This window comes from Humulus lupulus, chromosome 9 (assembly GCF_963169125.1).
Source record: "Humulus lupulus chromosome 9, drHumLupu1.1, whole genome shotgun sequence".
In the NCBI taxonomy this organism is placed as follows: domain Eukaryota; kingdom Viridiplantae; phylum Streptophyta; class Magnoliopsida; order Rosales; family Cannabaceae; genus Humulus; species Humulus lupulus.
This window is the reverse complement of record NC_084801.1, coordinates 10,234,708-10,256,607: the sequence shown is the minus strand read 5'-3', so window position 1 is coordinate 10,256,607 and position 21,900 is coordinate 10,234,708. Positions and strand designations below refer to the sequence as shown.

General features: G+C 30.9%; 1 protein-coding gene across 1 annotated transcript; it reads left to right on the top strand.

Moving 5' to 3' along the window:
* The first annotated feature begins 423 nt into the window (after window positions 1-423).
* Window positions 424-3,039, top strand: LOC133800973 (glucan endo-1,3-beta-glucosidase 11-like). The gene is made up of 3 exons (XM_062239094.1): window positions 424-783; window positions 889-1,925; window positions 2,382-3,039. The coding sequence occupies exons 1-3, from the start codon at window positions 702-704 to the stop codon at window positions 2,469-2,471; spliced, it is 1,209 nt and encodes a 402-aa protein (XP_062095078.1). The 5' UTR covers window positions 424-701; the 3' UTR covers window positions 2,472-3,039.
* The last annotated feature ends 18,861 nt before the right edge of the window (window positions 3,040-21,900 follow it).

Below are 21,900 nucleotides of genomic sequence, written 5' to 3'. Positions count from 1 at the left end.
TTCTATTTACCTATGACAAGAAAAAGTGTACAATAATATTCTTGAAAGGTCAAATAGTGCTCCTACCTAAAGGTAATGGAATCTCTAAGATTTAGTTACTATTAAAACTAATGGTTAGCGTCTCATATATATTAGATTTACCTTATTATAATTATATATTCTAAAACCAAAATAATCATATTATATATATGTAAAGGAAGGAAAACATAGAAGTTTTTTTTTCTTTTCCTTTTTCTCAGTTTTAGGATCCCCAAATTGCTTCTCCTTTTTTTTATAAATGTAGCCAAACCAACCTTGTGAGATTACCCTTTACTTTTATGTGAAGAAAGCGGCCATGGACATTATAGTCTTTTCACACGTGAATTTAGCTATATAGAAGAGAGTTGGCTTAGCGTTGGAAAGAGACAAGCCAGTACAAAAGAAACCACTTCAAGCCAAATTGACAAAACCCATATACATCATATCTCAAATATTTTTATATATATATATACACACACATACACATATATAAAAACCAGTCAGGAGGTTAACAACGGCCAAGCCAAAGACATCAACTTCTTCTCCAAGGCAAGCTAATTAATAGGCAGAGACCAAGAATATTTCCATAGAAGAAAAGAAAGGAATTGATCACTAATTTCTCCCTATTAATCTCTATTCTCTTCTCTTTCGGTACACAACCAAAAAAATTTCTCTTTCTCAAGATGGCAACTTTTATTTACAGAAATGCCACTACCCTTGTTCTTGATATTCTTCTTGTTATGGCACTATCTCTCAGCTTTTCAGGTACCCTTTATCATTTTACATTCTGGGTTTTATTTATTTTCTCTTGATTATTACTCTAGTACTCTAAACTAATTAATATTATTATTGTATATTCTTGTGTTTTAGGTGTTATGTCGTTGGGAATCAACTATGGTCAAGTGGCTAATAACCTACCACCACCAGCCAAGGTGTTGGACCTATTGAGTTCTCTCAAAGTAACCAAAACTAGAATTTACGACACCAATCCAGAAGTCCTGACCGCATTCGCTAACTCCAACGTTGAGATAATCGTGACCGTAGAGAATCAAATGCTGTCCCAGTTAATGGACCCACAACAAGCGCTCCAATGGGTCACGACTCACATCAAGCCGTACTACCCTGCGACGCGGATCACCGGAATTGCTGTGGGCAACGAGGTTTTCACCGACGATAGCTCCTCGTCGTTCGTCACCTACCTCGTCCCAGCCATGGTCAGCATTCACTCCGCCTTGGCCCAATTAGGTCTCGACACGTACATCAAAGTCTCCACACCGAGTTCCCTGGCTGTCCTCGAAAACTCCTACCCTCCTTCCGCCGGAACATTCAAGACCGAGGTCAATACCGTAATTCTGCAGCTCCTGAAGTTCCTTCAGTCCACAAACGCACCGTTTTGGATCAATGCCTACCCTTACTTCGCTTACAAAGGCGACCCGACCCTGGTCTCGCTGGACTACGTTCTGTTCAACCCGAACACCGGCATGGTCGACCCGTACACGAAGCTACGTTACGACAACATGTTGTACGCGCAGGTGGACGCGATCATCTTCGCCATGGCGAGAATGGGTTTCAGTGCGATCGAGGTTCGGGTGTCGGAAACGGGTTGGCCGTCGAAGGGTGACTCGAATGAGATCGGAGCCACGGTGGAGAACGCGGCGATGTTTAACCGGAACCTTCTGAGGAGACAGTTGGCGAATGAAGGGACTCCTTTGAGACCCAATATGAGGCTTGAGGTTTACTTGTTCGCTTTGTTCAATGAAGACATGAAACCTGGTCCCACATCGGAAAGAAACTATGGTTTGTTTCAACCAGATATGACAATGGCTTATAACGTGGGTTTGTCGGCCTTGGCTACTACGTCAACTTCTTCTGCTTCTATTTCTCTTACTTCTTCAGCTTCAAATAAGGTAAAAAATTAACAAATATATATATACATATATTTTAAGGGTTAAATTGTGACATATATATATAGATAAACTTTTAATGTTCGAAGCTCGAGAAGAAGAAAAAAATGAAAATGCAACCAAACACGTTGTTTATAATGTTTGTACAGTTTTTAAGGTTTTAGCCAAATAATATTCTTCAAAAATTTATAGGGACCATACAAATGAATGTTTATTAAGGGAATTAATAAAATACAGTCCAAAATTCAAGAATAATATGTGTATTATTTTATATTATTATTAGAAGAAGAAAGTGTAAATAGACCAAAGTGAATAAAATGTACTGTTTACATGATCAATAATATACTTAATTTTTTTTTAATTTTATTTTATTAAATTTTATATAGACAGTGATCTGATTGTTTTTCTTTCATTCCTTATTTGGTTTTCCACTATATATGGAATTTTATTGTGAAACAGGCAGCTAAAATGGATAATCAAAGCCTGGTGTTCTGGATCATGTTTGTGTATTTGCTGACCTTCCAAGTTTTTATGAGAAGACCATTTTAAGCCAATAATTTGGTTGTTCCATCACTTCATGTATATAAATATATATTACTCTTTCATAAAAATTAAAAAAAAAAAAAAAAGATTTAGAGAGAGAGAGAGAGATTTGGGGTCTTGGCCACAAATTATAGAGTACTCCTCTCAAAACCAAGATTTGCATTTGGCACAAAGAAAAAGAAAAACCACCATGCATTAATTACTATTGGTGTGTACGTATTATTATTATTACTTGATCTAATTAATCTCTTAACAAACAAAAAAATATTGTACTACTTCAGTGGGCCCATGACCTCATCAGACGGCTATAATTTCATTTACAGCGAGGCCTAATTGATCTCAACCGTCGGCATAATGAATGATCGTCAAGCTAGAAGAAAATGTTCTCGTATGATGACTTTTACCAATTATTTTCTTGTTAGAGAGAGAGAGAAATTAATCTGCATGCAGCCAAATTCATCATTATTTTTACGAGTAGTTGTTGTAAAATCTAGCTAGCAAAATCATTGTGGAAGAATGTATTATTATCGTAAAACAATTTATTATATCTCGATCAAATTCGATTCTTCTTAAATATTTGTCATTATTATTATTATTATTATTATTATTATTATTATATATGAGAAAGAAAAAAAGAAAGAAAAGAAAAGAAATAAACTTTTATTATTATTAATTTAAGATATATAATTCATTATTCCTAATTGGTTGCAAAGAAAGTTCTTCTTTTTGAACGTGGAATCCATAACACTGTTTCCTGATCATATTAATATATGTATATATATAAATATAGGAAATTTCACTTTAAGCCTTATTGGTTGAGTTCTCAGTGTTCTCGACTCGTGAACAGTTTTCAGCAAGATTATTTTTATGACCGTGTGTATTGTAGCTATTTAGAGCATCTGCAAATTTTTAAAAAATTCTGAATAATTTACAGTACCGAAAACTAAGTTCAAACATATTGTTGCACGCGTGATTAATTTTTTTTATGCGCGTGGAAAACAATATGTTTGAACTTAGTTTTCAGTATTGTAAATTATTCGAAATTTTTTGAAAATTTGTAGGATGCTCTAAATAGCTACAATATACATAGTCATAAAAAAAAATCACGCCGAATACTGTTTACGAGTCGAGAAACACTGAGAGCATTACTGTTAGGGCTTAAAGTAAAACCTATTCTAAAAAAAATAAAAAAATATCACGAAAAGATTGTTTTCTTATTAAGTCCAAGCTAGCTAGCATAGCAGAGAGACTACTTGCTTTATTTCTGTCTTTAAAAAAATAATAAAAATTTGAGATGATAATAATGAACATGTTATTATTATATGGTTATTATAAAGTGTGTGTATATATATATATATATATATTTATATAAATGTGTGTGTGTAAGTTATTGTTTTTATTATCCTTAAGCGGACAATGGGCGGTCCAGCTTTATTCTTTCTGGCCAAGCTATAAATCAATAACCGTCAGCATTGGTCATTAGGGTTTTTTCCTTTATACAAAGGAGCTTTCATCTTTCATCTTTCATCTTTCATCTTTTAGCTTTTTTAGTTTATTTGTTCATTTATTAAATAAATAAATTAGAGAAGAAGAGCAGACAATCTAAGGTCAGCCTTAGTAAAACCTGATGAGGATGAGGATTTATGGTCTAGCTATTTGACATCAGCTAACGTGGTGCACATGCAGCCTTATACTTTTTCAGACCCCACCCAATAAAATTTCTTTTTCGTCATCTCAGACTATATAGTATAGTAGTAGTAGTGTTTTTATTAATTTATACTGTTCTTTTGTACCATCTGGTTCTGGAGGAAAGAAAGAAAGAAATAAAGATTTGGAAAAGAAGAATAGGGAATTGAAATAATAATGTTGTTTAATGAAATGTTGCTTTTGGGGGTCATCTTGGTTGGTTTGAAGTGTGGACACTTATTCCTCCTATGTATGTATATATGATTTGCAAAAGATCGATATTGGTGTAGCTCGATCGGCGTTTTGTTGGTTCTCTTTTGGCTATTTTACACGTCCTTCTTACTGGGATACCATACCATATCTTATATATTATAGATTAGGTGCCCCTAACCCATTTACCATGTGCTTATACTTTCTTTATATAATATATATATATATTGGTATTATATATGAAGACGGTTAATTAGGTTATGTATATGTAGCATAATGATACGTGCATCAGAATATCTGTGTTGACTAAGGTAAGCTGTTATATCATTTATGCTTAATATTTACTTATATATTTTAGGTGTACATATCATTACTCCTATATTTAACTCATTACTTATGACAAAAAAAAAATGTTTATGTTTCGAACTTGGCACATTCTCTTTCTGGGAAAATATGTAAAATTACTATAGTATGGTTATGCATGACCATATAAAAATGTAAAATATTTTAGGATTGCCGTGAAAGGTTATTTCAATTATAAAAGAATAAAAAATTCTCCGGACTTGTCCTTCCTATATTAGAAAAAATAAAATTTTCGCACCATATTTTTTTAGGAAATTCTTTTTAAATAAAGGGTATTTACTCATTTAGGTACACTGTATTTTTACAAATTATCGTTTTAGTATTCTCTGTTTTCAATAATGTTCATATGGTACCTTATATTTTAAAATCATACATATTTAGTACCCTAGATTCATATTTGATAGATAATTTCTTGTCGATATAACTAAACTGTCATCGGTTATATGTCTATAATTAATTAAATTTAAATTTAAAACTCATATAATTGAGAGCACTTTGACTAGATTGGTAAAAAAAATTTAATTAAATTTAAGTTTAGGGTACTAAAAATGTATGATTTTATAATACAGGGTATCAAATATGTACGATTTCAAAATACAGAGTACCAAATAAGTATTATTGTAAACATAAGGTATCAGAATGATACTTTGTAAAAATATAAAGTACCAAATGGTTACCTACCCTTAAATAAATTCTTTTTTTTTATTATTTCTAATCCTAATTTTTTTCACATTCTTTCACTCTTTTTCACTTTTAGTGTTGTAGCTCTATCTTGCTTTCTCTTTCTTTTAATCATTTTTCTATTTCGTCCTCTCTATCTCTCTTAAATTTTCATTATCATTAATCTTTTTCACTTTCATTACTTTCATGTTCAAATTTGATTAAAATATCTAAAAGGCAAACTTTCCTTTTTCTTTTTTGTTCATTGGATCTATGGTTTGGGGAAGAGTTAATTTTTTCTTTTCGTTTTTGTTGGTTTTGGTGCTATTTTATCTTATAAAAAATAGAAGTTTATGCATAAGATTGTAGTACTTTTTTTTTTGTCCTTTTAAAGTTCGAGTTTAAGAATAATATTTTGGGATAATTTCTATCATTATGTCAAGCGAATAATGCTATTTTAGAATATGCAACTCCAAATCTCTCTATAAAAGTAATGAATTCTCACGGTAATTCTCCATAAATTCCTGAGAAAAATAATTTATATCAAGGGATTATTAAATATATATATATATATATATATCTACTATCATATAAATTTTTTATATAAATATATATAGTGAGAATGTATTAATGGCATAACAAAAATTACTTAGGATATTACTCCATAACATGTATATATATTTTGTACTTTTATTAATAATGCTCAAATTATTGAATAAAGGGATTAGTCGTTGATTAATGTAAATAATATACGTAATGACAATTAAAAAATGTTAATGATCTGTTTTGTGAGTGCGTATCCATCAAAGAATATATTGCTATGACGAATTAATGTTTGTGTGACTGAATATTCCTTTAGTACCACCCAAAAATTTTAAATTAAATAATTAATTAATTCATAGAATTAATTAATTAATAAACCATCTACATCTTGGTCGGTTCTATGTCCCTTGTTATAGATCTGTCAAAGCAGGTTTATAGCTAGGCTTGAATTTTTGTATTATAATTAGTGTTTTACTTAGACACGGATATATAGAGTCAAATTTTGTATTGTGTAGTTGTGTGGCTTAATTATTGAATTTATATATGTATATATTTTTATTGATTATTCCCTAAATGCTGTACATTCAACTAGATTCAGTCAACTTTTTGAAAATATTTACCTACGAGAGAGTGATGTTTATTTAATTTTCTTTTCAATTCAACGTGATATGTGATTGTATATATATACCAATATATTACAAATTAGGGATTATATCATTTTATACTCATTATTTTGCCTTATCACTATATTTTAATATAAATCATTTTTTGAACTTTATATTTTATAAAATAATTTAATTAGACATCTAAATTCAATTTTGATGAACAAAAAATTAAATATAACAATACAACTTTTAAATAAAATAATTATTTTTTTGTTCAAAATTATTAATTTGATAAATTATTTGTAATTTTAGCTCAAAAATCTTTTAATCAAAATGGGATTCAAAAGTATGTTTGAAATATTTTATAAAATACATTATCTAAAAAAATATATAAATTCCAACACAAATAATAAGATAAAAAAATAAGGTCCATGCAAATTATTAAATAACTTCCCAATTGAGTTTTTGTTGTTTTTTTATTATTATTTAATAAATTTCGTGTCCAATCTTATTGGAGACGTATACTACCAATTTCAAAGATTAAGTAGTCCTTTGTTGACTAACCTTATCCATAACGTGCTAATTCTTTAGAAAAATAATTGATATCGATGTAAAAGCCGCCAATCGAAATCAATAGTAAATCACTCCAAATCTATAGAATATTCGCAAGGAAATTCTATTTTGGATAGGAAAAAAAAAACCAATCATATATTATAGTTTATTTTATTGTAATAAAACAAATAAATATACATATATTGTAAGAAATATTCTTTTTGTTTTTTTATATATTAATTATATTGTAATAAATATTGTCAACATTAAATTAATCTAATACAAAAACTAAAATTAAAATTTTCTAATACACATTGTTGAGAGAGTAATTTTTTGTAAAACTCCATTATTTTTACTTTTATACTACACTTAACTCCTTTTTTTTTAATGACAAAATCTCTCAATCTATTATTCTGGTAGTACATAGACGGTTTTATTTTGTTTTGGCCATTAACAGCGAGCATGGATAGATGTGGTTATTTTAAACCAAAGCCACATCATTAATTTTTATTATTTTAAACTAAAAAATCAATAAAGATATTTAAATTAATTAAAAATAATATTTTATTAAAAATATATTAAAATTTTTACATAAAAATACATTTAAAACTAGAAAAATATATTAAAAATAAAAAAAAAATCAATATTAATTTCTCATTCTCCTCTTCTTCTTCTTCTTCTTCTTTATCCCACCTGGGTTCGCAACCAACAAGCTCGAAAACAAATGACAACAACGAGGCCCCAACCTCGCCAAACCCCAAATCTCTCCCACGACGCCAGCCACGAAATTCCAATCCCAATATGACCAACATATCAAATCCCGATTTCACAGAGACCCAATCCACCAAATCACAAAAACCTACCAAAACCCTGAAGTACTTAACTCCAGCCCTCACAGTGGCCACAACAAAGCCCTTTCTTCTCCTTCACCAGGAGCCTCACCAGCACCTGCATGCCCTTGCTCGCCCTGTCGACCTCAATACCCTATGGCAACACTAGCGAGAGAACTATCACGAGGAAAGGTAGAAACGCAGCGACAACAGTGGGGTCCAAGGCCTGGGAGGAAGCAAACGAGGTGTCATCAATGGCAGCTAGGACTCAGATAACCCAACGAAAATTTAAACCACCCAATCTAAAAATTGGGCAGGTTAGAAAATATTTCAACCCACCCAAATTACCCAAATAAACCAAATACACCAAATATGAGTTTTTTTTATACATACATATAAATATATATATTATATAATATTACATAAATTATCTTTTTAAAAAAATAAAGATAATGAAATTCTATACTTTTAACCATGAATTTAGAATATAATATTTTTAAGCTTAAAAGATGTATACTATATTTTTTTTTTACAAGACTATACTTTTAGTTTTATTGAAGTTGATTATTTGAAATTTTAAAAAAAATGTTGAAGATCAGTTTAACAGGTTAACCCAACCAAACCGCCAAAATCATTGGGCGGGTTAATTTTTTTTTTATTATTTGGGCGAGTTACAGTTGAATGTTTGCAACCCAATATTTACATTGGATTACTTAAAATATGCTATAACCCGACCAATTAAACCAACGTACACCCCTAATGGCAGCGGCATGGAATGAGGGGAAGGGATTTGGCAGTGAGAAGAAGAAGAAGAAGAGAAAGGAAGAGAAAAAGAGAGAGAAAGAGAAAAAATAGCGTTTATTTTTTAGGTTTTAATTTTAGTTCAGATTCTTTTTTTTTTTTTAGTTTTTTATGTTTTTTTATAATTTTAATTAATCTATTTTAAATAAAAAATTTATTTTATTAATTTTAATTGATTTAAATATATTTATTGATTTTTTAATTTGAAATAATTAAGAATTAATGATGTGGATGGGCTTAAGATGACTACATCTGTCAATGCTGATTGTTAAGAGCCAAGACAAATGGAATGTCTCTATTTGCTAAAGGAATGGAGAATTGGAAGGTTTTGATGTAAAAAAAAAAGCATAAAGTAAAAATAAAAGGTATTTACCATCAATTACTGTCGTCTTGAGATCAAGGAATGTCTTTCATGCAAAGCCATTTGAAAAGATTAAGTATGTTGCACACAATCCTAATCCAAGTCATCAAAGCAAGATAGTGCCTCATATCACCTCCATAAAAAGAAAATTAACAACTAATTTTTAAGGCTCCCCTTAAGATTGTAATTATGACCACAGATTAATGGCATAAAACATGCTTTGTGAATAAGCGGAGTACGAAATTATGACCACAGTTTTTTTTTTCCTTTTAAAAGAAAAAATGAATGGATTACAATTGAAAAAATAAATACCTAAATATTTATTTTATATATGCTGTCGGCAGAATGATGTGACTGAGCATGAATATATGAGATGTGTAAAGAGAAAAGAGAGAGTGTGGCGTCGATTTGTACATAATGAATGGTAATCGGCGTGTCATTGTCCCATAATTGTCTTATGAGTATTACCACTACTCAAAAAATATATTTTTAGAACATTATTTTGAAGGACTCTGACTTGGATACGAGTTTTAAAAATAATCTTTAGACAGTGATCTGACCCCCGAAACCCCCAGCCCGGCAAGCCCATGGCCTCACGCCCCTCCAAGCCTAGTCGACAGAGCCTCCAAGTTTGAAAACTTTTGTGGGTTTCTCTCACGAAACCCCACTGCCCAGCCACTTACAGCGGCTCTCCGGCCACCCATTGCCTACACGTGTCGGCCCACTGTGTTCCTCAGCCCCCGAAACCCCCAACCCTGGTAGCCCCTAGCCTCACGCGCCCCCTAGCCTAGTCGACGGAGCCTCCAAAGTTCGACAACCATGTGGGTTTCCGAAACATTTTGGGCATTTTCCGACCACCTCTAGCCACCCTGAGCCAAATGACCACCACCACTGCATTGCATTTCTTGTGCTTTGGGCTTCAAAACTCACTAAAGGATCGGAACGAACCACCACCGTGGGGTGGTGGTGCCGCCGTCACTGTTAGAGCTTCAGCAGGAGCTTTGGCTACCATTTAATTTTTAAAAAATTAAAAATAAAACATTTTAGGACTCGCAATGCGAGTCCTGAAAATATTCTTTTAGTGCGAGTCTTAAAAAACATCAGCTTTTAAGGTTCTCAAAATAAAAGCCCACGAGTCCTAAAAACGTTTTTAGGGCTCGCTTTTAAAGTAGTGTACTGTACATAAATATTATATATAAAGACGTGTCATTATATATAATATATAAGTGTATGTTTGGAGTGCTGATGTGTTATTATATGACTCAAAGTTGGAAAGTAGTGCGTGGGCGCGCCTGTGTGGCCATAAAAGTCTTAAAGTTGTTGTATCCTGGTCACCTACCTATTACTACACATTCAGCTTTCTACTCTCCTTACGTGTCATATTATTCTTTATATATATTGTAGAACAGTAAGAACAATTTAAAAAATAGACCTTTCTTTCTAAAATAGTTTCCTAGGCTAGGAGTATTTCTATGGATTAGACAAATGTCATTTATGATTATTTTACAAATAATTATATAAAAAAAGGGCATCTAGAAATCTTTCTTCGTAAAATAGTTTCCTAGATAGATATAGAATATTTCGAAATAGGGTGTATACTTGTTTAAATTTAGTGTTTTTTCTTATTTTTTGTTTGGATTTTGTGTTTTGACAAATTATTTTTTTGACTCTATATTTTGTAAAATGATTCAAATATGTCTCTAAACCTAATTTTGATGAACAAAAAATTGAATATAACAATACAGTTCTTAGGTAGAATGACTGTATTTTTGTTCTGAATTATTAATTTGATGAATTATTTGTGATTTTAGTTCAAAAAACTTTGATCAAAATCAGGTTTTTGAGTCTAATTGAACTATTATAGAAAACATAGGGTCCAAAAAGTAATTTGTGAAAACACAGGGTCCAAACAGGTAATGAGACAAAACACAGGGTCTAAATATGTATAAACCCTTCGAAATAATATTTAGTTTAATAGGCAAGATGTCGACCATTTCTGAAGAAAAAAAATATTTGGTAAAATATTTTATTATTATTATTATTGTTGTTGTTGTTGTTGTTATTAATTTACAGTACTGAAAACTAGATTCAAACATGTTGTTTCCACGCGCATAAAAAAAATTAATCACTCGTGCAACAACATGTTTGAACTTAGTTTTCGGTACTGTAAACTATTCAGAATTTTCTGAAAATTTGCAGGAAGCTCTAAATAGCTACAATATACACGTTCATAAAAAAAATTGCACCGAAAACTGTTCATGGTTAGAGAACACTGAGAGCCCTGCCGGTAGGGCTTAAAATGAAGCTCCTATAAGAGAATTTCCCTATATATATATATATATAGGCACCGCTATAGTAGTGATTAAAAATAATCATTACCCATAGGTAGTTTTAGTATTTTTGGTACATAAATAAGTTGTATCTCTAATTGTTTTTACATGAAGGTGTATAATGTCGTTACAAGGGACCTCCCACAAATTTTTAAGAAATTCCAAATAATTTAGGATGCTGAAATCAAGGCTCAAAGAGTTTTTTGTACGCGTGCTTGTTTCAATATTTATACGCACATGCAATAGGCAATATTACAAATATAGGCTTTCTCTGCTGTTTTTTTTTCAACAATAAATAAAAAACACAGAGAAAATGTTTGAAAGAGTCGAAAAAATTATATTTAATGTCTGCGCCCTATTTTATTGCGGTTTTAAAAAAACGCAGTGAAAAGTTTGAAGTGAGGCACTTTTCTCTATGGTTTTGGACATATAACTGCGGAGAAAACCCTTCTCCCCTCCTTCATCTGACCGAGACCCTACCTTTCCCTCCCACATTCGCAGAGGCACACCGCGCGGCTCCACCACCATCCCCAGCCACGAGTAAGCCCCATTTTGTCCATTTTTTTTGTTTTTGTTTTCATTTTCTTGCATATTAAAGCTTGAAATCATGTAAATATACTTAATATTGATTTATTTTAAAGTTTTAGGGTAAAAATGAAGAAATATTGAGTGAGTTTAATGGGGGTTTCAATGTATGTTTATAGGGTTATTTTCAAAGTTTTTTCTAGCATTTTTTAAAGTTTATATAGGATTAGAAGACATTTTCATTGTTTAAAACATGTATTGATCACTAAAATTTGATTTTTTTAATGTATATTTCAGTTTTAGGGTATTTTTTGTATTATTTTATTTATTATAATGTTATTTATGTAATTTTTTATATTAATCACATAATTTTGTATATTATTTAGGTAATGATTTTTTTATAGTATATTTTTGTTAATTACCATATATTTACTAATGTTTAAATTTTTATTGTAAGAAATATTTGTTTGAGTGTGAGGTGTGTTTAAATTGTTGAAGATTAATTTTGAAGGTGAGTAATAATTACAACTTAATTTATATATATATATATTTACAAACTATTGTTAGAAGAGTTTGAATATATTAGATATTCATCCGTAGTGAAGTAGGTTCTAAGATAAAATTGTGTGCTGCAGAGATAACAGAAGGTTGATAACATGTATGTCTTAGTGAAGTAGGTTCTGCGAATTATGTGTGTGTTGCGGTGACTTATGGTTGAGAACATGCATGTTGTTTGTTATATGTTTTGTTTGATGTGAATTTATAGGTAGATAACTTGGGATATGCTATAAATACAGAGGAAACTCTACCTAATTTTTTTTTAATGATGTTAATTGAACATGTTTTAGAAGTTAATATATGTAATAATTCTATTTTTGTTTATGTTGAAATTGTAAATATATATAAATTTTGGATATGTTATAGAAATAAATGAAACTCTGCCCATTTCATTTTATAATTTATTAATTGAACATAATTTTTTCAATTACAATATTAATTTTCTTTTCATTATCAACTTAGGAATTAGGTAGATATTATCATTATGGATAAGTCATGGATTCTTGAGAATAGAGAAACACAACAATTTAAGGACGGATTCAACCAATTTTTAGAATTTTGCCAAACAAATTGTAGTGATCTGAAAAGAATTCATTGTCCATGTATAGATTGTGGTAATGGATCAAAAGGAAATATTACTATGATAAAAAATAATGTATTTTGTCAGGGATTTGATACAAGTTATCGTACATGGTATTGGCATGGGGAATCATTGAAAAATAATAATCCATATCCATTCGGGAGGCGAGGGATTGATGATTTGAGTTATAGTGATTTTGACGATCATCCTATGGAATTGCTCGATGAAGCACAAGAAGAGTTTGTTGATGATCCTTCAAAATTCGATAAATTGGTTAGGGATGCAAATAAACCAGTATTCAATGGTTATCTAAAACAAAGATTACCAACAATGGTAAAATTTTACAACATAAAAGCAGAAAATGGAGTTAGCGATAAATGTTTTATTCAAATTTTAGCTGCTTTTAAAGAGATTTTGCCGTCAGATAATTGCTTCCCTGAGTCTCCGTATGAAGTGAAGAAAACTTTAAATTGCATAGGCTTGAAGTATGAGAAGATCCATGCATGTCCGAATTATTGTGTGTTATATCGTAAAGAGTATGCAGACATGGACACTTGCCCAGAATGTGATTCACCCCGCTACAAACCTAACAAGAGTAAGGAGATTAGGAAACTTATTCCTCAGAAAGTGATGTGGTACTTGCCTTTGATCCCGCGGCTTAAGCAATTATATTGAAGTGTAGAACACTCTGAAAACTTAATATGGCATGAAACTAGGCGAGTGAAAGATGGTAAACTTCAACATCCTGCAGATTCGCAGGCTTGGAAAAAAGTTAATAACTTAAATCTAGAATTTAAAACTGAAGCAAGACATCTTCGTCTAGGTCTAGCTGCTGAAGGTATAAATCCACATAAATCTATAAGTAGTAGGCATAGTTCGTAGTCTGTCTTCCTTGTTTTGTACAATCTTCCTCCGTGGTTAGTGACGAGACAAAAGTTTTTGATGCTCACGTTAATGATTTCAGGCCCAAAACAACCGGGACACGATATAGATGTTTATTTGGCACCATTAATTAATGATTTGAAATATTTGTATGAAAATGGTGTTGAGGCATATGGCAGTTTTAAGAAAGAAGTCTTTAACTTAAAAGTTGTTTTATTGTGGACTGTTAATGATTTCCTAGCTTATGGTAATCTATCAGGGTTAAGCACAAAATGTTACCAGGGATGTCTAATATGTTGCACTAACACAAGGGCTATTCGTCTGTCGAATTGGCACAAAATTTATTATATGGGTCATAGACGATATTTGCCCCTAAATCATCATTATAGGGGAAAAAAAAAGCATTTGATGGTGATAAAGAACAAGGTGTTGCTCATTTGCCACTTTCGGGGCAACAAATTCTTAAGGAGTTAGAGAAAATTGATTTTCAAGTATGGAAAAATGCAGAAAAATAAGAAAGTAATTGATGTTTCCAAAGGAAATCAATTTTTTTTCGTCTCCCTTACTGAAAAGATTTACTTGTTTGACATTGTTTGGATGTCATGCATATAGAAAAAAAATGTGTGCAAAAGTATTATAGGTACATTACTTGATATTCCTGATAAAACTAAGGATGGTTTAACTAGTCATTTAGATCTTGTTGAAATGGGTATACGAACTGATTTAGCACCTGAACAGAAAGGTAAACACACATATTTACCTCCTGCTTGTTTCATGTTGTCCAGAGAAGAGAAAAAAGTTGTATGTAAATCATTTGCAGAGATGAAAGTGCCTGATGACTATTCATCCAACATTCGCAACTTGGTATCCAAGGGAGATTTGAAGCTGATGGGTATGAAATCACATGACTGTCATGTGTTGATGCAACAATTATTTTTTATTGTTATTCGATCAGGAAACTCTGTCCAATTTTTTTTTACGATATTAATTTATTAATTGAAAATGTAATATGAATGATTGATTCTATAGATGCATTTGGGAAAGCATGCACCCATATTCACGACAATTATACAAATTTTTTTACATCGAACATCTTTCTATTGGCAATGATGAAAGTAAAAATTATACGGTGGATCTTATAGCCAAATGGATGATGACTATGGATAGACGAGGCCAAATATATTTTATTCCTTAAATTGTTGAGTAAGAACGAACTACTTAAATATTATCACTACTATGGTTGAATTTTAATTTTATAATAATCATAATTTATTATTGTTTTAGTTGACATTGGATGTTGGTGCTCGTGATGATGCGGGGGATGACCATAATTTTAGAACCTTTAAAAAATCATAAATCTCAACCAATAATTAAGGAGGTTATGGAAAAGTAAGTTCTTCAATTGTAATGTATGCATTGTTAATTTTTAAAAGTTGAGAGTATAATATGTATTTAATTAATTTTAATTTTTGTAGAGCACACGCACAATGTTTGGAAAATGAATACATCGGCACATTTACAAAATTGCTGAGAGGTTCTTATCCAAAACAACCTGAAAGTCATGAATGTGGTTATTATGTACTAAGATACATTTATGATCTTGTAAATGCACTGAATCCGGCAGAAGTTATCAAGATGAAAGTATGTTATATTTTAAACTATTTTTTGTTTAAGAAAAACTAGATATAATATTTAATTATCTAATCTATATTAACTTTTCAATTTTGCAGTGGTTTGACAAAAATGAATATAATGTCAAAGATGATCTACTACCACTACAAAGTGATTGGTTAGCAAGATTAATGTCATTTATTTATGAAATCTAAGTTTTCATATGTATGTAAGATTAAAGTGTTAACTTATATTGGTTAGAAAGATTAAATTCATTGATTCATTATTAGCCAATTATTTTGTATTAGTTATGAAATGTATATATAACAATTTAACAAATTACGTTATACTATTGAAAATAAATATATATAATTAAAATTGAAAATTAATTTTTTTATTAAAAATGCTAGGTTAGAATTTTGAAAAAATATATATAATCAGAATTCAAAATAATTATATAATCGAAATTGAAATTTTTTATTTTTATTTCAAGGCTTTCTCTGCGGTTGTGATAAGCCAACTGTGGAGAAAAGCCACTTTTCTCTGCAATTGTGATAAGCCAACCGTAGAGAAAGGTGGCTTTTCTCCACGGTTGGCTTATCACACACTACAAGATATTCATACATTAGCGGCGAGGGCCTCCACCGCTAATTGTTATTAGTGGCGAGACTCCGCCGCTAATAAACTGCGTCTAAATATTAGTCGCTAATAATGATTATTAGCGATGGACTGACACACCTGCCGCTAATAGTATAATATTAGCGGCGGAGCCCGCCGCTAATACCTTTGTCAGAGGCATTATCATTAGCCGCGGGGTCCGCCGCTAATATTGTTTCTATAATATTTTTTAAAATTTATTTGAAATAAATTAATATTTATTAAATTTAATTATTTTAAAAAATAATTCATAATATAGTTTAACAAAAATAAACATTTAATTAATTTAAATATAACTAACATTAAAATTAATGTGAATAGTTTTAATATTTATCAACCTAATAAATATCGCTATTGTCATTAAAAATAAATACAATATTAATTCAATCCAAATACATAAACTAGTAACTAAGTAAAATCATTAAGATTAATATTGAAATTGTCCTCATCTTCAACATTTTGGTTTGGCTGTGAGGACGACGACTGTGGCGGTGGTGGTGGCGGTGAGGGTGACGGCTGTGGCTGTGGCTGTGGTGGTGAAGGAATATAAGGTGGCTGTGATGATCGTCCGAGCGTGAGGTCCCCAAACTGATCTCGAGGCTGTGGCTGCGATCCGCCTCCAACCTCCCCATATCTAACATTAGGTAGCAGAGGCTGCATCGATCCTCCTGGAAAATCAGTAAAGCTAAAATATAGTGGAGGAGACTAGGAAGAGCATCCAAAAGTGTATTGGTTTTGATAATGAGGAGGTTGTTGCGACGACACATGTGGCGGATACATTGGGTGAGGCTGGTACAGCTGCTGGGGTGGATACTGTGAAGGAGGCTGGAACTGCTGCTGTGAAGGAGGCTGGTACTGCTTTTGTGGCGGTGTATGAAGGTCAGGATTGGCAGTGTTACTCTGAGAAGACGAATCACCTTCGGATTGTGGTGGCAAATACCTCTGCAGAAAACTGTCAAACCTTGGGTCATACAGTTTACTGGGATGCTCAGGTACCACAGATTGAAACGTCTCACGAATTGCCTTCATCATCAGAGCCATAATAGTCATATCTTCATTAGGCGTAGCAGCAGTATTTGCTTGGGACTGACTTTGATCTGTAGAGCTAGAGGATGTCTTTTTTGCCTTCCCTTTCGCCCTATAACCCACTCCTCTTTGGTAGTCAGATCTCTCCCCAAGTACTTTACTTAGTATCTCGTATTAATCGACCGGGGATGAATCAACACCAGATACATTTAGAGATGCCTCACTCTGCTGTTGACTTTGCCTCTCAAGCTATGACCTCTGAACCTTTGCCGCCATTTTTTCCTGTATAAAGATAACATTATGAACAAAAATTAGAAACATTATAAACAAGAAAACAATACTATTCACTTACATAATCTTGTTGAGCTGCCTCATTGACAAAAGATTTTGTCGATTTTCTCATATGAGCATCCCTCCAAGTATCAACAACATGCGCATCTGGGTTCTCCTATACAAATGTAAACAAAATGTTTCAGAATGTGTTATTTTATAAAATTAAATTAACATCTTCACTTACATATTGGTGACGCTTAGCTGCCAACGACTTTGTGCCTTGTGTTGTTACATATACTTCATTTGTTTTCTGTTTGCTTGATTTTTAGCGGAACGAGCCAAAAATCTTTTGCTCAAAAACATTTCACAAATATTCTGCCAAGCCTCCTTAGTGCAATGGCCAGGTGGCTTAGAGAGGACATTCTCCAAATCTTCTAGTCCAGCATAATGATTTTTGAAGTGTCTATGTCTATTGTTCTTTCTCTCACGATATCTTTCTGTCATATCCTTGTTGACAGTTGCCAGAACTGACTCTGGATTTTGCTGATGTTCCGCCATATCCAAATAATGTCCCGGACACAAAATGGTAACTAGAGTGCCCAACATGCGAATAAAAGCTTGATCCTCCTGCCCAACCACTTTGTTGGTCATAGGATCAACCTCTAGATCCAATGGTTTCCCAGCTTTTTTCCTTCGTTCTTCAAGAACATTATTACTAGTAAGGCCACGACATTATTACTAGAACATTATTAGATAATGTTATTTAATTAATTAAATTATTAAAAATTAGTCAAAAAATAAATTATAACTATTTAATATTAGATAATGTTATTCAATAAACAAATTAAATTAAATTATTTAATTAGATAATATTATATCAAACTTTTATTATTTAATTAATTAAATTATTAAAAATTAATCAAAAAATAAATTATTATTTATATAATTATTTATCCTTAATTTTTTAAACTTTTATTAAATATAATTATCAATTTCTATATTCATGTAATTTATAACTATTTAATATTAGATAATGTTATTCAATAAACAAATTAAATTAAATTATTTAATTAGATAATATTATATCAAAATTTTATTATTTAATTAATTAAATTATTAAAAATTAATCAAAAAATAAATTATTATTTATATAATTATTTATTCTTAATTTTTTTAAACTTTTATTAAATATAATTATCAATTTCTATATTCATGTAATTTATAACTATTTAATATTAGATAATGTTATTCAATAAATAAATTAAATTAAATTATTTAATTTGATAATATTATATCAAACTTTTATTATTTAATTAATTAAATTAATAAAAAATAATTTAAAATAAATTATTATTTATTCATAATTTTTTTAATTTGTTATAATAATAATAATAATTTTACAAATTAATTTTTATTTGACTTTTAGACTAATTTTTTTTTAAATAATTAGATAAATTTTATTAATATTTATCATTCATTATTTTATTAATAATATTTTAAACTTATCATTTTTGTGCCGATATCCCTGTAATTGATGGTTGTAGTCAACAACCATCAATCACAAGCATACCAGGACAGAGAAAATAAATTAACTTCTAATTAACTACTAATTATTTTTTTTGTTCTATTTTTACAAATTATAATTATAATAATTTTACAAATTAATTATTGTTCAATTTTTGTGAAACATGTTCAATGCAAGAGTTTTTTTTTTTTTTTTTTTTCAGGTAGTAGGGGACAAAATCTAAAATCTTTGTGTCAATCCTCTCAAATATTAGTCTTTTTGCTAAAGTTTTTATTTCAAAAGCAAAAAGTTTTTTTTTTTTAAAAATGATGGACTTTAAACATTAACCACAAGAAATGTGACATAATTTTTTTTTTATTTTAAAACGTGGTAAATAAAATACCAAATTAAAAAAAATGTTTTAGAAATATGTGACATTATTTTTGTAAAAAGCCTTCTAAATTTTCAATAAATCCAAACAAACATAGAGCATTATGAGTATTAAAAAAATTATTTCAAATAAAGAGAGACCAGGAACACAAAGCCAAAACTGAGTAACAACAATTCAGCAACAAAGTACCAAATATAAAATCTAAAATCAAAATACATCAATGAGAGTAGTCCAAAATATCGATATCAACATATATCATAAAAAAATACCTCTGAAAATGACACCAAGTGTAATCCGAAAATGACAGCCACTCACTGCCAAACCCAAAGTTATATATGTGATTCACTGCCAAAACCAAAACCAAAGTCACTGCCAAAACAGAGAATACAAAAGTCACTGCCAAACCATTTTACAACTTGCACTATTTAGACAAATTATAAAAGGGAATATACATAAAGAGAATAACATTTATCAGTAATGATTTCGTGGTTCAGTAATCCTAAAATTTCCCTTATTCAGTTTATTTCACATAAAGAGAATATGTGATTCTTAACAGTGGAAAATCAGTAATGATTTCGTGGTTCAGTAATCCTAAAATTTGTCTGGTACTTCTTTACAAGAACCTAAAATTTTCCATACATAAAATGTAAGGCTACAGGTATCAAATAACATTTATCAGACATAAACCTCTCATGGATAAAGAAATAACACAGAAACCTCTCATGGACAAAGAAATAACACATAAATCTTTGAAAGCCAGAAAAGTAGAAAACTATAACAAATTACTAGGTTAGTTCAACGATTAATGGAACCAAATACTCCATGGAAGCAGAACACTCAACCTACACCCCTACTCAATCATTCATTGCATGCGTTCAAGCAGTAGTCTCCCTCTTTAGATTCCAAAAATAGCCGGCACTTCAATAATCTAACGTTTTATTCATTTTTTAAGCTTATATATGCCGACGAAAAAAGAAGTAAACACTAAATACAGATTTAAACAAAATATATGCCGAAAGAAAAACAAGTAAGCACATTTACATATTTAATTATGAATGTGTACAGAGAAAGAATACCATCAATGGCTTCCTTGGGGGTCTTAAAACCCAATCCAACGCTCTTCCAGAAACGATTCCCTCCCTTTCCAGGTCTCTTCCCCTTGGAAGATTTCTTGGAGCTGAAATATTGATTATATAAAAAAATAAAAAAAAACTAAAATATAAATGTACAAACTTGAATACATAAATATAGACGAAAAATGTTTCTTTTTGTTCTACAATATACCTTAGAAACACCTTGGGTTGCTTAAGAAACGCCTTCTCGATCTGCAACGAAACAGATTGTTAGAATACTCTCAATGTAGAGTCTAAGAGGCGAAATAGAGAAAGAGAAATGGAGTTGAAAAGTGAGAGAGATCTGGTACGAACCTGCTCGGTGCGGTGCGGAGAAGCTGTGCGAAGGCAGGAGAAGACAGAGAAGCTGTGCGAAGGCAGGAGAAGAGAACGGACGCGAAGAAGAAAGGTGCGGTGCAATTTTTAACCTCTACATAATCATTAGCGGCGGGGGATCGTCGCTATTAGTCTTTCCCGTCGCTAACAAAGGTGAATTCCCCGCCGCTAACAAAGGTAATTCCCCGCCTCTAATATTAATAGCGGCGGGTTGTCCGCCTCTAATATAGGTAATTATCCGCCGCTAATAAAAGTTAAAAACTTTTCCCGGGCTTTTAATTTAGTATATTAGCAGCGGATTATCCGCCACTAATATAGATAATGTGTGCCGCTAATAGATTTTTTTATATTTTTTATAAATACTCACTTATTATTAGCGGCGGACCCCAAGTCGGGTCCGCCGCTAATAGACTGAATAATACAGGCGGACCAGGTCCGCCGCTAATAATTACGCTGCTAATAGCATTTATTCTTGTAGTGACAACCGCAGAGAAAAGTGGCTTTTCTCCGCAGTTGGCTTATCATAACTGCAGAGAAAGATGTGGCTTTTCTCCTCGATTGGCGTACCACTTTTCTCTACGGTCGAATACACTGTATTTTTCAATACTATCGAAAAACGCAATGTATTAAGTAAAAAAACCGTAGATAAAATCTTTTTTTTGTAATAGTGAGGCTATTTAAATCCTAATTTTGGCATAAAAAAATATTCAAGATTTTCTGAAAATTTATGAGAGATTTCATATAACTACAAAAATAGTGTTACAACTTATCAATATATCGAAAATACTAAAAATAACTATCGATAGTGATTAAAAACAATCACTCCCAAAAAAAATTTCATATATATTTATATTATAGTAGCCATGAGACTATAGCTAACGGCAGTTAATTTCTCGAGAATTATGATTACATCTATTCATATTATAAATAAGTATAATGTTTGAGTGGGAGCAATATTTTGATGAGAATTATGATCACTTTGTCCGGAGATAATCATGAGTAGTTTTTTTTAATACCTTTTTATTAAGCAGCATAATTT